The sequence below is a fragment of the Acanthochromis polyacanthus genome, chromosome 8 (assembly GCF_021347895.1).
Source record: "Acanthochromis polyacanthus isolate Apoly-LR-REF ecotype Palm Island chromosome 8, KAUST_Apoly_ChrSc, whole genome shotgun sequence".
Classification (NCBI taxonomy): domain Eukaryota; kingdom Metazoa; phylum Chordata; class Actinopteri; family Pomacentridae; genus Acanthochromis; species Acanthochromis polyacanthus.
In genome coordinates this window covers 28,931,962-28,948,641 of record NC_067120.1, presented here as the reverse complement: position 1 = coordinate 28,948,641, position 16,680 = coordinate 28,931,962, and the positions used below count along the sequence as shown (strand labels likewise).

Here is a 16,680-nt window from a genome sequence, read left to right as displayed (position 1 = left end):
GCTAAAGCTGTCCCTTACTGCTAATGTGATGAAAAACAAGATAGCACTTAGTGACAACCAAGGAAGATTTTTAACATATTTATTAACCATATTTTTGAAATTACCAAAAAATATAATTTTCTGCTATAAAACAGGGTAACAGGGTGGACATCTTATGCTTTTACCACGCCAGTCAAGCATTCTAAAACACTTAAAAAAGGTTGTTTAAAGAGAGGTACTTACTTTGCTTCCATTAGTTTGATTTTCCCTCCAAAAGTGTAAGCTACTTCCTGTGTCAAGTGACTAGATGATGTATTGGGGGGGCGTTTGCAGAGATCTTTGTATCAAAATAACAGGGTGGACAATTGACTCAGGGACACAACATATTTTGAATATTTTAAGCAGTAAAAATGTATAAATAACAAAAAATAACATTTGGGGAGGTAGATTATAAACAAAGCTGTGCAACAATAGTGAAAAGTGTTGGGTTTATTTTATTACTATTACTTTTATATGTATTTCTGATTGAGTAAACATGAGTTGGGACATGGGAATTTGGCCTACTTATCCAAAAATAAGGGTAATTCTTTAAAATTGAAATATTCCTGCATACATATAATTGTATATTATGGTAGAGAACTGTTAACCATATAAGCCAGGCTTTTGAAAATTAGTATTAGGACATTTTTACCAAAAATATGCAATACTCTGTCATGGGGACTCAAATGGCACCGAATAGTAGGAATGACCCTAGTAAGATGCTGCGATTCACTATCAATTGCAGCACTGGCATCTGGTAGAACAAATAAGTGTCTCTGTACTATGATGTGCTCTAAATCCTGACTGAAACTCTTTGGAGAAACCATTTCTATGCAGTTTGAGCAATATGTGTTTTACAGTCCCACAAAATATGAGAAGCATCTGTTCCCTTAATTCTTTCTTCCTCTACGGATTAGAAAGTGTGGCTCTGAATGAACAGTTCAGATTTGTGGCTTGCAGATGTGGTGAGCATGGAGTGGACAGAATGAATGAATGCTGCCTCGGTTATAAAGCATGGTAAGTAATTGCACTGGACTTGGGAGCCTTATGACGCCCTGACTCCATGCCTGTTTGAAGCTCCATTTCTCAGAATGTTATACATCTCCAACACCTCACCTGTAATATCACAAAAAACTCAAATGATTCCAAATTGGAATGAGCAGTATCACAATATCACATTGCAGTAATTCCAATATTTCTACATTGATGAGTAGAATTTCCCTCTTATGATCAATCAAAACTAAATTACTTGGAAAATACAGGACCAAAATGCAACAATGGTGAACACCTGTGATCATGGATACACAATCCAAAACATTTGGGATCATTCAAACAAACTGGCTACTTCTGTGATACCCAATTTATTGAGTTTCTGTGATAGCTCAATGCATATTGTCAATATGTTCTAACAATGTCCAAGAAAAAAAAGACATTGCTTGCTCTTTGACACAAAATTGCAAGATTAAACATTGCTAAAACTCATAAAAGAAGCCCAACAAATAATTTGGGTGTGTATCAATTTGGAATAATGCAGAGTGAGAGGAGATACTTGATAGTTGTGATATTGCACTTCTCACTTTTGTACAAGAATCTGTATCAATTTACATAACATTCAACTGATACTTATGTACCAATACTGTTAAATGAGATACACAAACTAAAAACAAAAACAGCAATTGCATTATATCATCTTGTACTGAAATGAAATTCACTGCAGGAACTTGGGGCAGCCACATGGTATTATGAACATGTAGCACTTACAATGGAAATATGATATCATTAGGAGGGCTAACGGCTAGGCTAGGGAAAGGTTTGACTCTGGGAGCTCTGTGAGGATTATTGAACACAAGACACAGAAAGGATGTGACCGGTAATATATTAAAAATAATCAACATAAAATACTTGAATGTATCGTAGAAAAACAATGATCAAATTAATAAAGCAAAACAATGACACAAAGTTCAGAAAACCAAACATTCACAAAAGATTTAACTGTCATTCAAACATTACAATCAATTCAATCAAGTGCAGATGATAGTAAAGCAGATTCATTTCAAAGCAATTTAAAGTGTCTGTGTGCTATAAAATGTCAGTGATGCATTGGAAGTTTTTACCGAGCCCCTAAGGTGCCACAGAGGAAAAAAAAAAATAAAACGTGTGCACGAGATACTTATTCATGCGCACGAGATACTAAAACGTGTGCACGATATATTAAAACATGTGCACGTTTTAATATAAAATGTGCACTCAAAATAAAGTTATTTACCACGTTTTGATATGTCCTTGTCCTCGGCCACTACGGCTTCCAGTAGCGACATCAGATGTTTTCAAACACACACGCAATGGAGAGAAGAAGTGAGCTCGTAAACTTTTACTTCCACCTCGGAATGTCATATAATGACATTCTTGCTGCTCTTGCTACGAGAGATGGAATAATCCTAAGTAGGAGAACTTTGCTGTCCATGGTCCTGAATATTGTGTACTGACCTTTTTACCAGAGCTGTCCGTTACTGATTAATCCCCTTATTTAGTCAAACAAGCAAATCAAAGTAAGAATAACTTTGCACAACAGAAAACAGAGCACAGAGCTTAAAATAATGTTTTAAAACAGAATAGGTATGCTTTATGTTGTAGGTTAAATGAAAACAGCATGTTGCTGGAAATAACGTGATGCCTAACTAAAAAAAGTTACTGGGAAAAATCCTAAATAATATGCTCCTGGCATGAGCGCCATTATATAGGCCAGCCTTTCTCAACCTTGGGGTCCCGACCCCAATTGGGGTCGCGAGATTATTTCTGGGGGTCACCAAATCATTCTGGAAAAAGCATAAATGCGCAAAATTAATGTGGCGTCCGAACGCATGTTTAAAGGACAAGAATTGTCTCAAACAGGCATTTTATTAGGCTACTCCAAATCAATTACTGTCAGCTGTAACTATGCCAAAACAACAACAACGAACCTGTCTGCCCTCCACATTCGCACATACAGACCCAGCTCTCTCTCTCTAGCCTGCCCCTCATCTCATCATTAACCACATCAGGCTATACCAGCCCACAACATATGCGTTCACGTCTGAAAATCCTAGAACTTATGCTTAAACATTAGGAAACTTAAACATTAAACTAATAATGGTTGCTCCATTAATATTAAATTGCACAATTCCAAACAGAGAGTTGTTTTAGTTGCTTTCTGATTCATTATTTGTTCAAAATCCATTGTATCAACGCCGTTGGTATGATCTGAACTGTGCGCGTGAGAGAAAAAAGGAAAAAAGAAAAAAAAATAGGCGCGTTAAATAAAGCGCGTATTTTTTCCTTTCCTTTTTTTTATCAAACAGTATTGTTTGCTTGCTATTGTTTATTTACTAAAGCAAGATTGCTACATGAAGAATGGAGCGATGGCTTACAAAAACTGTTTCAGCCCAACACATTCAGCAGCAGTAGGGGTCTCAAGATGAGCCAAGCTCACCGCTGGCAAAACGTATGGCACTGGGGTCAACACCGGCGGCTGATAAAGGTTTGAGGCTCCGGAAATATCAGCCCGACTTTTTGAAATATGGCTTTTCATTCACAACAAAAAACAGCACTGACTACCCACAGTGTGTCATTTGCTCTGAGGTGCTGGCCCACGAGAGCTTGAAGCCAGCCAAACTTCATTTAGAGACAAAACACGGCAGCTTAATTGATAAACCAATTGCTTTTTTCAGTGCAAGGAGCAAGAACTAAGACGGCAAAAAACAGTGGTGAGCGAATATTCTACAGGCCCTGGTAGGGCCCTGGCAGCTTCATATGAGGTGGCATATCTGGTGGCTCAATCTAAAAAGCCTCACATGATCGCAGAGGGTCTCATCCGTCCCGCAGCTGTAGCTATGACAAGAGCAATGCATGGGGAGAAAATATCTGACACCCTTTCAACCATCCCCCTTTCAAATGACACCGTGGGACGCCGCATTCAGGACATAGCAAATGACATTAAACATCAACTGATTGACAGGGTGAGAAAGAGTGGAAGATTTTCCCTGCAAATTGATGAGTGCACAGATGTGTCAGGAGATGCGCAGCTGCTGGCGTTTGTGAGGTACAGCTACGAAGGGAAAATGCACGAGGATATGTTGTTTTGCTCATCCATGGAGGGAACATGCACTGGACACGACATTTTCAACAAGCTTGACTGTAACATACAAAAAGAGGGACTGGCATGGGAGAGCTGTGTATCTGTGTGCACAGATGGAGCTGGAGCTATGCAGGGGGCAAGAAAAGGTTTTGAGAGCCTGCATGTTGGAGGTCGCTCCCCATGTGAAATTTCTGCACTGCATGATCCACAGGGAAGCACTTGCTGGCAGGTGTCTCGTGCCAGAGCTTCGTGATGTTCTCCAAACATCAGTTAAGATAGTTAATTTAATAAAATCACAGCCCCTACAAAGCAGACTCTTTGCCACACTCTGTCATGAAATGGGATCAGACCACGAAGCACTTCTCTTTCACACGGAGGTTAGGTGGCTTTCTCATGGCAAAGTTTTAACGAGGCTCTTTGAGCTGTGTGAAGAGGTCTGCATATTTTTATTAGACTGCAATTCTCCCCTTGCTGACTATCTGACTGACTCAAAGTGGGTCGCTAGTCTGGCATATTTAGCCAGTGTTTTTGACAAACTGAACACCTTAAACTTGTCCCTACAAGGCCCAAACACAAATGTCCTTATTCTGTCTGATAAGATCACGGCATTTAAGAGAAAGCTGGAGCGGTGGGCTGTATGAGTGGAACAGGGAAGTGTTGAAATGTTCCCTGAGCTTGATGAATTTATAGAGAGTTGCGATATAACCACTCAAACTATGAAAGAAATTATTGCGTCTCACCTCAGGAGCCTGCTTCAAAGTTTCAACAAGTACTTCCCAACTGATGAAATGCCCGAGAAGTATGACTGGATACGCCAGCCCTTCACCACCTCCACCGCACATCACCTGCCATCAGAGCTGCAGGATGCCCTGATAGATCTCTCCGCTGACAGCACATTACGCACTGCCTTTTCGACATCGTCCCTGGAAGAGTTCTGGCTGTCAATGACAACGGAACACGCGGCATTATCAAAGGCTGCTACCGACGTACTGTTGTCCTTTCCCTCCACGTTTTTGTGTGAAAAGACATTTTCCGCACTGACGTACATGAAGAACAAATACAGATCACTACTCAGGGTTGAAAATGATCTGCGTGTGGCTGTATCAACCATAAAGCCGAGAATGGAGCTGCTCTGCTCCAAAAAACAGGCCCAGCCATCACATGAGTGCTTACAGCCATTTGGCTTTGCTAAACAAAGATAGTGTTGTTTTTTTGTGTGAATAATGTTTGCATTCTTCTTCTGTTTACGTTTTACCGGTACTTGAAAAGAACAGCATTTCTGTTGGTCTGTTACTCGAAAAGTTAGCCTCTTGGGGCTTCGTTATGTTCCTAAAATGTTTCATAATACATCAATAAAAAAGTAGTAGCTGAAATATGATTATAAGTGCTTTGTCTGTGTGCATTTGACATACGTTTTAACGATCAGGCATTTCAGCACCACGGACAGCACGTCGGAATGGCTGTAAGCTCCGAGGGCAGAGCCGAGCAAGTAATCCAAAACAGGAGAAGGTAACCCAGGACTGGGTGCCAGGCAGGCTGGCTGGAAGCCGAATTATTTGTGGACACGGTTCCGGGCTGGAGAAGCAGGTGAGAACCCAGACGGCAGGATTCTAGGCAGAGTAGAGAGAGAAAACGTTAGAAACGTTACAAAGCACCAGGTAACATTGAGTTGGCTAGACGTGACTGACTGAGTGGTCGAGTACAACAATCTGGCAGGGTGTGGAAGGTTCAGCCGGTCTTTATTGCAGAGGATGTAATCAGTGAGATGAGGCACAGCCGTCCGGGTCTCGTGGCGAAGTTGATTACCTGAGTGGAGGCAGCTGAGGCCGCGCTCCACCCAGGTGCAGCGCTGGGGAGAGAGAGAGAGCAGAGGAGAGCAAAGAAGAGGGAGAAAAAGCGGGAGACAGATAGGATGGGGTTCTTGGGATGCCAGACAGGACAGGGGTGAGGAGAGGGCTCTGACAGTATTTAAACTGGGAATTTTCCCATCCCTCCCTCCTTCTTCACCCCCACCGCCACCCCAGCATCCACCTGCAGGCTCTGGGGGTGTTCAGAATGTTTTGCTCATCACTCCTCCTCGCCTTCTTGTAAACATTTCTGCAGGGAGTGATGAGACCATTATGGCTGATTATAATGGGCATTATAAATCACTATGAATGTGCCCTGGGATTCCTTCGTCTGTTCCGTCTTCCTCCCCTCACCCCGGAACCCACGTCTGCTCATCCTCCCTTCTCCACTCCACAAACCCCTTGGTCTGCTCCGGATTCCGCCTGCTCCGCCGCCCCAGTCACCTCCCTGCTATCAGCTTTGTCAGCTCCGTTTCTGCCCTGTCTCCTGACCCCCTTGGACATTATGTGCGTTTCCTTTCCCCGTTTAGAGTTTAGTTTTTGTTTAGCTCCCCACCACGGTCGTGCGCCGTCGCTTTAGTTACAGTTTAGATCCCTGTTCAGTTCATTCTTTGTGTCTCCTGTTTTGATTATTTTTTGGTTCTAAAATATATGATAAACTTTATTATTAATCCACCCACCTGCCTGTTGCCTGCTGCCTGGGTTTAAACCACCTGTTTCTTAACAGGTCTTCATTTAACCCGCAACATAAAGTATACCTATTCTGTTTTAAAACATTATTTTAAGCTCTATGCTCTGTTTTCTGTTGTGCAAAGTTATTCTTACTTTGATTTGCTTGTTTGACTAAATAAGGGGATTAATCAGTAACGGACAGCTCTGGTAAAAAGGTCAGTACACAATATTTAGGACCATGGACAGCAAAGTTCTCCATGGTCCGAGGTGGAAGTAAAAGTTCACGAGCTCACTTCTTCTCTCCATTGAGTGTGTGTTTGAAAACATCTGATGTTGCTACTGGAAGCCATAGTGGCCGAGGACAAGGACAAGTCAAAACGAGGTAAAATAACTTTATTTTGAGTGCACGTTTAAAACGTGCACACGTTTTAGTATCTCGTGCGCACGTTTTATATATTTTTTTCCTCTGTGACACCTTAGGGGCTCGGTAAGTTCTTGATTCAAGTGAAAAATGAATGCAGTTCCAGTGTTGTTAGTGGGGTGCTAATCAAAGTTATTAATCCATGAAACAAATCCTACGACACCATTGGGGAAGGGATGGAGCTGTGAGGCTTGAGGCCTGCCAGTGAGTGGGGTGGGTGAAAGGGTGAATCTTCTCAGAATGTTTCCAGTTCTTTCAAGGGTAGCTCGCCATCCATCCAAATTATTCATAGAAACCTAAGATGGTCAGCGGACAGGCATCAGCATCATTATCATCATCAGTCGTAACACTCATTACATCTTTCATTAGTTTCTGACCAACGTTCAACAAAATATTTGGTTCATTGTGGTGGCATCCAGAAATCCAAGGGCATGGTTATTGTGGTGAATGCCTGTTAGTATTAGCATGAGCATTAGCTATGATACCAAGCAGCTTTCAACTTGCTTAACATGATATTTAACTTACTTCCCTTAATGCTCCAATTTCCAGGATTCCAGGCTGTTAAAAATGAATGGTTTTCCAGAGCTGAGTGGGCTTCTTCTATTTCTTATTATAAATTTCCGGCAGGCTGGATGCCTTGCGGCACATTGCTGCCTCTCACAGGTCAGGGTGAGAATGCAGAATTCAGGCCATTCCTACTTCCAAAGATGTAATCCTGTGGAGTTAACAAAATGAAGGACTGCATTCACCGTCCTTGCCTGGTTCTCTCTGGGATTAAGGAGACTCCTTATTGTCATTGATTCCATTCCCTCGTGTGACAACTTGGCATATAACTGTGTTCTTTGTTCCTCAAACAGGCTACACTTCATAGGCAGATGTTTCACAGTTTGCTGTTTCCTGCAGGCTCCACGTAATCCGTCCTTATGTTTGCCGATTTTGGCTAAATCCCATGCCAGTCCACAGTGTCCAAGTCTTAGTCTTGTCATTAACACAGAGTGTTTTCGCTCATGTCCAAGATAGCACTGGTCTGCCTTTACACTATTTTGTATTGAGAAGTAATGCCGCCCTTTTCCCTCATTCTCCCACTGCTTCTGCCACTGAGCTGTAACGACCTCCCTGATGATGGAGCGACATTCAGGTATCCCGATGCCCACAGTCAATTCCACCTCCCTCCTTAATGCCCTTTTAGCCTCCATATCTGCCATCTCATTACCCTCTACCCCAATATGGGCAGGCACCCACAGAAACCCTACCATGCCTCCGGCCTGCTCAATTCTATATAACAGTGTGAGGAGCTCCACCACCAAGTCTGGTCGGGCCCCTGGGTTGTTATCCCTCAGAGTCATTAGGACTAAAGCTGAGTCTGAGCATATGACTACCCTCCTCAGCTTGATCTCCTCCACCCACTGTCGAGCCCATATTATGGCAATCTGTTGAATACACCGACACCCCCTCAGCCAGTCGCTTGAGCTTAACAATTTTAAAATCCAGGATGAAGTAGGCAAACCCTGATTTTCTTGTTTTGGGATCTTGGGCCCCATCTGTATAGATAATGCTCCCAGTTACTTTTTAGTCTTTCCATTACAAAGTCTGAGCCTACAGCCAGCTGAGTGGTATGGGGTGATCCTGCTGTTCAAGTGGCTGTTGTGTGTGATTGAATGAAGCTGGATGTGCTTCAAACAAAGGAACAGAGGTGGATTCCAGGTGGGAGAGACTGCAGGTGATTGGTTCAGATGTTGTGAGTGACAGTGAGGAGGTCCAATACTATGGAAGTGACTGATTGTGATTGATTGGCAGTTGTCTGTTCATGTTGGGATTCCTGATGGCCAACAACTATGGCAGAGTGAGTGCTACAAACATTTATAGGAATGACCCCATCATTCGCAGTTTCAACTTTTCTGTTTCCATTATGGTGTAGGATCCAATAGCTACAACATTATGTCCAGGTGCACCAAAATAATGACAAATGGTATTATTGACAAACTGGATGTAACTCCAGTTTTGTGAGCACACAGGAATGAGAACAAGAATGAAGACTTTTATGTTAGTCTAGATGGTGAATTTTATGGTGTTGATGGTGATGTTTAAAGGGAGAAGATTGCCACTCGACGTGGACATCAAAAGAACAAGAACTTGCCGTCTTCGTATTTAACACATCAGCTCTTGTCTTCTATGGGTGTTACACTGTAAAAACTGTTGCTTAGATCCTACTCAAAAAATAAGGCAACATTTTCCAACTACTATTTAGGAGTTTAATGACCTTTTTGTTTTTATGATCGAGGATTCAGAAATGTGTTTTTCACTGTGTTCAAGTTTTTTCGTACAGCCTTTAAGAAAAAGCCAAAAAATTAATTTGACTAACTGAAAACACAGTCAGTTGTTAACTACATCATACTTAATTAAAGTAAAATTTCTATGTGTATTTAAGAAACTGTTTTGAATGAATTCATGCACTCAGTCTTATTGATTCTAAATGAAAAATATTTTGTTTTGAAAGTTTAAATTACATTCTAAAATGAGTTAGAAAGGTTTTGGTAAATGTTCTAAAGTTGAGTTTGTTAAATCAATTTTATGAGAAGTTCACTGAAATCAATTTTAGGATATAAAATTGTAACTTAGTTAAATATTCACACTTATTGTTTATCTGTAACTTTCACAAACACAAAAAGAAACTGAAATTGATTTATTGGAGCACATATGGTTCTTAAAGTAATATGAACTGCATCACTGAAAGACATAGTAAAGTTTACCAATCAGCATGGAGACCATCATGACAACTTTTCAGGTCAGCAAGTTTTTCTCCTGCAAAAACAGAACTAAAACAAATTCTGGAGGGGTGGTTCTTGTGGTCAGTGCGGTGCAATGGAGAAAAGCCTATAAGCTCCAGCAAACAATATATAAATTAAACCTACATAAAATCCGATATTTATTCTAATACAGTCCATTAATCAAGCTTGAAAAGACTGTATTAAGTAAGAAGTAATAGCTAAGAATAAAATCTAATCCAAAATGGCAGGATGAGGATACCAGTGAAGATAACCATGCATGAACATTAAAATTACAATAACATCAAGATTCTGACAACATTGTGTTAATGTAGTGTAACACTGAAGCTGGTGTTGTAATCTTTACTGAATAATCGTACCATACACTACATCCAGTCTTGAACCTGCTCCCATGCTATACTCCTACTTAATATGTTCAGTTCTTGCATTCATGCTGCCGTATTGTATCTTGCTGTCCCTCCAGGCTAATGTCTACGAGAACAACACCGTTCACTCCATCAACATAACTTTGGTCAACGTGAGCAGAGATGACAACAACTTTCTGCTAACTTGCACCGCCACCAACATTGTAGGCATGACAAATGCCTCTGTTCAGCTAACTGTTCACTGTAAGTAAACCAACCCTCCTCCTCTACACACACACACACACACACACACACACACACACACACACACACACACACACACACACACACACACACACACACACACACACACACACACACACACACACACACACAGAGCAAGAAAGAGACTATGTTTCTATCACTTCTGAGCACTTCACATTCACCTACATTCTTTTCTTGTACACTTAGAATAATCATTTCCATTGCCATGTAAACGGACCAGCATGGACTTTGGAAAGCAGACTGTGAATTCTGCGCTTTTCATACAACAATAAGTGTGTTTAGGTTCGCACAAACACAGAGAAACCGACAGGGTGAGTTTTACATTATGCAGCAGCTACTTACAGATTGAGCAGGGGCACCATGTCAGTTACTATTGTATTTGGATTTCACGACAAATTAGAACAATTTAGAAGATAGCACTTTTCATTTGAACCCACACATTTTTCAAATGAGCAAAAAAATTGAAACGTGACTGACGTGTGTTTTGTTGCCCTGGTGTGTCCTATTACATTGATTCTACAATAAATAGCGTTCAATGTCTACATTCAGTTTCAATTTTGGATGTTGCCTGTGCAGACTGCATCTGTCGTTCAAGGTGTAACCAACATGAAAACCAGAGAGCTATCTATGGGCGAAAAACAAGCAATTGTGAAGCTGAGAGAAGATGGGAAATCAATCAGAGCCATTGCACAAACATTGGCCATCGCCAGTACAACTATTTGGAATGTCTTGAAAAAGAAAGAAACCACTGGTGTACTAAGTAGCAGATGTCCAGTGGGTAGACCAAGGAAAACAGCAGTAGTTAACAGCAGAAACATTGTCAGAGCTGGAAAGAAATACCTTAAAACAACCATTGGTGACATCAGCAACAACCTCCAGAGGGCTGGAGTGAAGATGTCACAATCGGCTGTTCACAGAGGACTTTATGAACAAAAGTGCAGAGGCTACACCAGAAGAAAATATGGATCCAAACTCATTTCTTCCCTTTGATCTCCTTAAGTCAGTGATTACCTCATTTGTCTTTGAGATGCTGAGGATCAGGTTGTTGTCATCACACCACTCAGCCAGATGTGCCACCTCCTGCCTGTATGCCGACTTGTCATTTTCCAAGTAGCAGCACCACTGGCGCCTCCCCAGCGACCGGGTTAGTGTGTGGTACAGACCTCTCCCTAGGAGTGTCAAAGTGGGTGAAAAAGTGGTTCAGGGCATCAGGCAGCTCAGCATCCTGGCTAGGTGGCAGGCTGCTATAGTTGTAGATCGTCCGTGCTTTGATGCCTTTCCACATGCTGCAGGGTTTGTTGTTAAACTGCTCCTCGATGTGCAGCTTGGAGGCCAGCTTCGCATGTCTGATGCCTCTCTGGAACTTCCCCCTTGCCATGCTGTAGGCCTGTCTGTCTTAACTTTATTTTTCATTTTTCAAAGAATTTTTATTTTTTTTACAGACAGTGGCTAAACAAAACACACAATTACAGAGTGTATAACAGTATTGTGAACAGCAACATTTGAGAGGATAGGAGCATAATAGTAGAGACTGTAAGTTAGGAATATTGTTTTCATACACCATAAATCAAAAACAGACCCCAGGGTAGACCCAGAACTCGCTGGAGGGATTATATATCTTATCTGGCCTGGGAACACCTCGGGATCCACCAGGAAGAGCTGGTAAGCGTTGCCAGGGGGAGGGACGTCTGGAACGACCTGCTTCGCCTGCTGCCTCTGCGACCCGGCCTCGGATAAGCGGAAGAAAATGGATGGATGGATGGATGGATGGATAAATCAAAAACAGAACAAGCTATAACCTCTTGTTGAGAGGTACATGTCCTTTTATTCCCAGGGAGTATTGTATTTGTCCTTTTAGAGTCCTAAACTGAAAGACACATTGGATGTTTGTGATTTTGGTTGCTAAATGGTTGACAGTAGGAGGTTCCCTACTGAGCCATCCTCTTGTTACAGCCTTTTTGCTCGCTGACATAAAGATTTTTTTTTAGATATCTGTCCCTTTTTGATAACTTTAGGTTTTTATCCCCCCAATAAAATTTCATGCAAATAAATTGAATATCGTAACAAAGGACGTCTCTGACAATGCCATGATGCTCTGTTCTTAAACGCCAAGAAGGGTTTAAGAACAGAGCATCAGAATACATGCTTCTGGTCTACTTCATCCTCTCCAGCATTTGGGTTGAGTGCCAGTCTGTTTGGACTTTTGTTTTGAAGTTATAAAATATCTAATACAGCTTTTCCATGAGAAATCCCTCCATGTATGAGAAGCGGTAGTTGGGATTTGTGTTAATAATGATTGTCCACTTTTTAGTGGCAATCAAAACCCCAGTTCTTTTTTCCATTTTGCCTTTACATAATTTGTTGAGTGGCCTCTCAGTTCCACTATATACACCCCCTGTCAAAAGTTTTGAGACGGGTTCTCAAAACTTTTGACAGGGGGTGTACATAGCCCTCTAAAAGGCAAGTGTCTTGATGAACATTTGAGTGATGTATTTATCACCATTATTCTGTTACTAATATCCAGGGGCAAAGGGGCCCATCTATCAAGGTCCTATTTTATATGTGTATTAATATGTGCATAGTTTTCAAAATACAGCTGAGATATGTGATTGGTTAATGTCACACTTGAAAATTTAACAAAAGCAGAATGCCAGTTAAACTAATATTTATTTTTAAGATGGAGTAAAATTGAACACCAAAGCCTGTGTCTTATCAATATTGAGAGGATAGTCTGACAAGGCTCCATATGTCTGCATCAAATCCAATAATCTAGGAACGACAGACTCTTGAGGCTGACCAAAACATTGTCCAGAAAAAGGCATATTTTGTACTCTGTGTCTCTTATTACAATGCCTTTTAGATCTCGGTCTTATCTGATGGCTTGAGCAAGCTGCTCGATAAATAAATTAAAGAGCACTGGGCTCACAAAAGTAACAATAAATAAAAATTTATTGAAAATTAAATAATCAAAAACAGCCATTACTTTTGAATTGTTGATTAACAAAATTATTTAAAAAAACAAACTAATGAAACAGGCCTGGACAAAAATGATGGTACCTCTATAAAAGATTGAAAACTATTTGACCAGAGTGACATGATTAACTCAGGTGTGTCATTTAATTGACATCACAGGTGTTTCCAAACTCATAATCAGTCAGTCTGCCTATTTAAAGGGAGACAAGTAGTCACCCTGCTGTTTGGTGAAAAGGTGTGTACCACACTGAACATGGACAACAGAAAGCGAAGGAGAGAATTGTCCCAGGACATCCGAAAAAAAATGATAGACAAACATCTTAAAGGTAAAGGCTATAAGACCATCTCTAAACAGCTTGAAGTTCCTGTGACAACAGTCACAGGAACTTCATTATTCAGAAGTTCAAGACCCACGGGACAGTAGCCAACCTCCCTGGACGTGGCCGCAAGAGGAAAATTGATGACAAATTGAAGAGACGGATGGTTCGAATTGTATCCAAAGAGCCCAGAGCAACCTCCAAAGAAATTAAAGGTGAACTCCAAGGCCAAGGTACATCAGTGTCAGATCGCACCATTCGTCGTTGTTTGAGCCAAAGTGGACTTCATGGGAGACGACCAAGGAGGACACCACTGCTGAAAAAAACTCATAAAAAAGCCAGACTGGAATTTGCAAAAATGCATGTTGACAAGCCACAAAGCTTCTGGGAGAATGTCCTTTGGACAGATGAGACCAAACTGGAGCTTTTTGGTAAGGCACATCAACTCTATGTTCATAGACTCAAAAACCAAGCATACGAAGAAAAGAACACTGTCCCTACGGTGAAATATGGAGGAGGCTCAGTAATGTTTTGGGCCTGCTTTGCTGCATCTGGCACAGGGTGTCTTGAAAGTGTGCAAGGTAGGATGAAATCTGAAGACTATCAAGGCATTCTGGAGAGAAATGTGCTGCCTAGTGTCAGAAAGCTTGGTCTCAGTCGCAGGTCATGGGTCTTCCAACAGGACAACGATCCAAAACACACAGCCAAAAACACCCAAGAATGGCTGAGAGAAAAGCGTTGGACTATTCTAAAGTGGCCTTCTATGAGCCCAGATCTGAATCCCATTGAACATATGTGGAAGGAGCTGAAACATGCCATTTGGAGAAGACACCCATCAAACCTGAGACAACTGGAGCTGTTTGCTCATGAGGAGTGGGCCAAAATACCTGTTGACAGCTGCAGAACGCTCATTGACAAATACAGAAATTGTTTAATTGCAGTGATTGCCTCAAAAGGTTGTGCAACAAAATATTAAGTTATGGGTACCATCATTTTTGTCCAGCCCTATTTCATTAGTTTGTTTTTTTAAATAATTATGTTAATCAACAATTCAAAAGTGATGGCTGATTTTGATTATTTAATTTTCAATAAATTTTTATTTATTGTTACTTTTGTGAGTTTCAAGTGATTTCAGTGAGAATTGTGGGTTTTTCCTTCTTTAACTGAGGGGTACCAACAATTTTGTCCACGTGTGTAATGTTCTGATGCTCTTAACTTTTTATGAAAACCAAATTTTTCCATATCCTTGTAGAGGAACCGCCATCTCACTGAGTCAAGTGCTTTTTCTGCATCCATACTCAGTAAAATTGCTCCAAAGTTTTCCCTTTTGATATATTCAGTGACATGTAGAGTTCTCATGTTGTCCTGAGTCTGCCTTATTTGGATGAATCCAGACTGGTGCTTGAGTTTTTACCTTATGAGAAAAAGTGATTTCTGATATAATTTTCCCCCTCAGAACTGCCTTGGAAGCATCCCACAGTGTCACTGGGTTCACATTCCCATTATCGTCATTTTCCAAGTATGCTTTTAGCTCATTCTTTTTTTCCCTTGAACCCAGAGTATTTAGCATGCTAATATTTAATCTCCATGTTGGTATTTTATGTCCACTATCTCTCTCTTGTTGTCCATCTCATGAGATGATGACTTCCTCAGATTTGAAAGTAATGACTGATGCCTGCGTTTATGACTAGCTGTACTAGCTGGACTAGGACTAGCTGGATCTGCACACTCGACCACATGTTGTGCAGGTGAAATCATCAGTGTCGGGAGGGGGTTGGGAGTACAGTTCCATTCGCCTTTGTTTAAGGTCTGGAGTAAGCGTGCGCGAGAGTTGATTGAGGTGATCTTGGAACTGCGCAGGTTTCAAGCGCACCCTCTCGGCTTCCTTCTTCAGATCCATCTGCATGGGGTTACAAGACAGTTGGGGAGAGTTCTGCTGTAGTGAATGGTCCTACCGAGCCTCTATGCCCTTAACATATTTCACAATGCGTGTTAACAATAATAATAATAATGGATTAGATTTATATAGCGCTTTTCTGGGCACTCAAAGCTCTTCACAATGGATCCATTATTCATTCACTCACACATTCTCACTCTGGTGGTGGCAAACTACAGGGTGACCCAAAAGTTTGAAAACAAAGTTTAACTGCAGTGTCTATTTGAGTTGTGGGTGCATGAATTCACTCTTATTTTACCCATTTTTGTTCTACCATAATAAAATAACTTAAAAGCATAGTATTTGCCGAGTGCAATAACTCGGAAGAAAATTAATAGAACCATAAGGTCGAGGTATGCTGGAGCATAACTTCAAAATGCAGGCCATCAGTGTCAGATTTCAAAACTCTTGATGGTAAAGTATCTGACAGTTTTAATTTTTTTAAGCATCCAAAAGTACTATGAGGCAACATTTACTGGCCAGTTTGAGGAACCTTCATAAGCATGAATGAAGATACATTCCCGAAGATACCAGTGTAACCAGTGTAACCAGTTGGTGGAAAGGTTCACAACTTTGTATAAGAAACAAACATGAACATGTCAAAATATCAGTTAGGTAGCGCTATGCTAGATTGGCATAACTACAGCGAGGTTATTGCTAACATAAACAGACAGGGAATAACTTAAGCTAGGTTAGCACAATTTTAGCAATGCAACGTAAATGAAAAGCATGACCAATGCAATGAAGCAGGCGTCACTCGTCATGACACATGGCAAAGAGAGTTAACTGAAACAGGAGACATGTTGAGTCATTGTTAGTTTCATAGTGTTAAAACTTACCTGTCAGCTCTCTTACTGAGAAGACAGCGGTGAGGACCGGATGGAGTCATGGATCCCTGTACTGGACAAACTGCACAAGGGCATCATTCTGTGCAGCTCAACTTAATATCGTTCACTGTTTCATGACA

General features: G+C 41.1%; 1 protein-coding gene across 1 annotated transcript in view; it reads left to right on the top strand.

Moving 5' to 3' along the window:
- The window catches only part of ntrk3a (neurotrophic tyrosine kinase, receptor, type 3a), a 163,079-nt gene that overhangs the window by 80,319 nt on the left and 66,080 nt on the right, over positions 1-16,680 (top strand). The window contains exon 7 of the mRNA XM_022212044.2: positions 10,322-10,466. Within this exon, the coding sequence (XP_022067736.2) occupies positions 10,322-10,466 (145 nt within the window). The remainder of the gene's footprint in view (positions 1-10,321; positions 10,467-16,680) is intronic.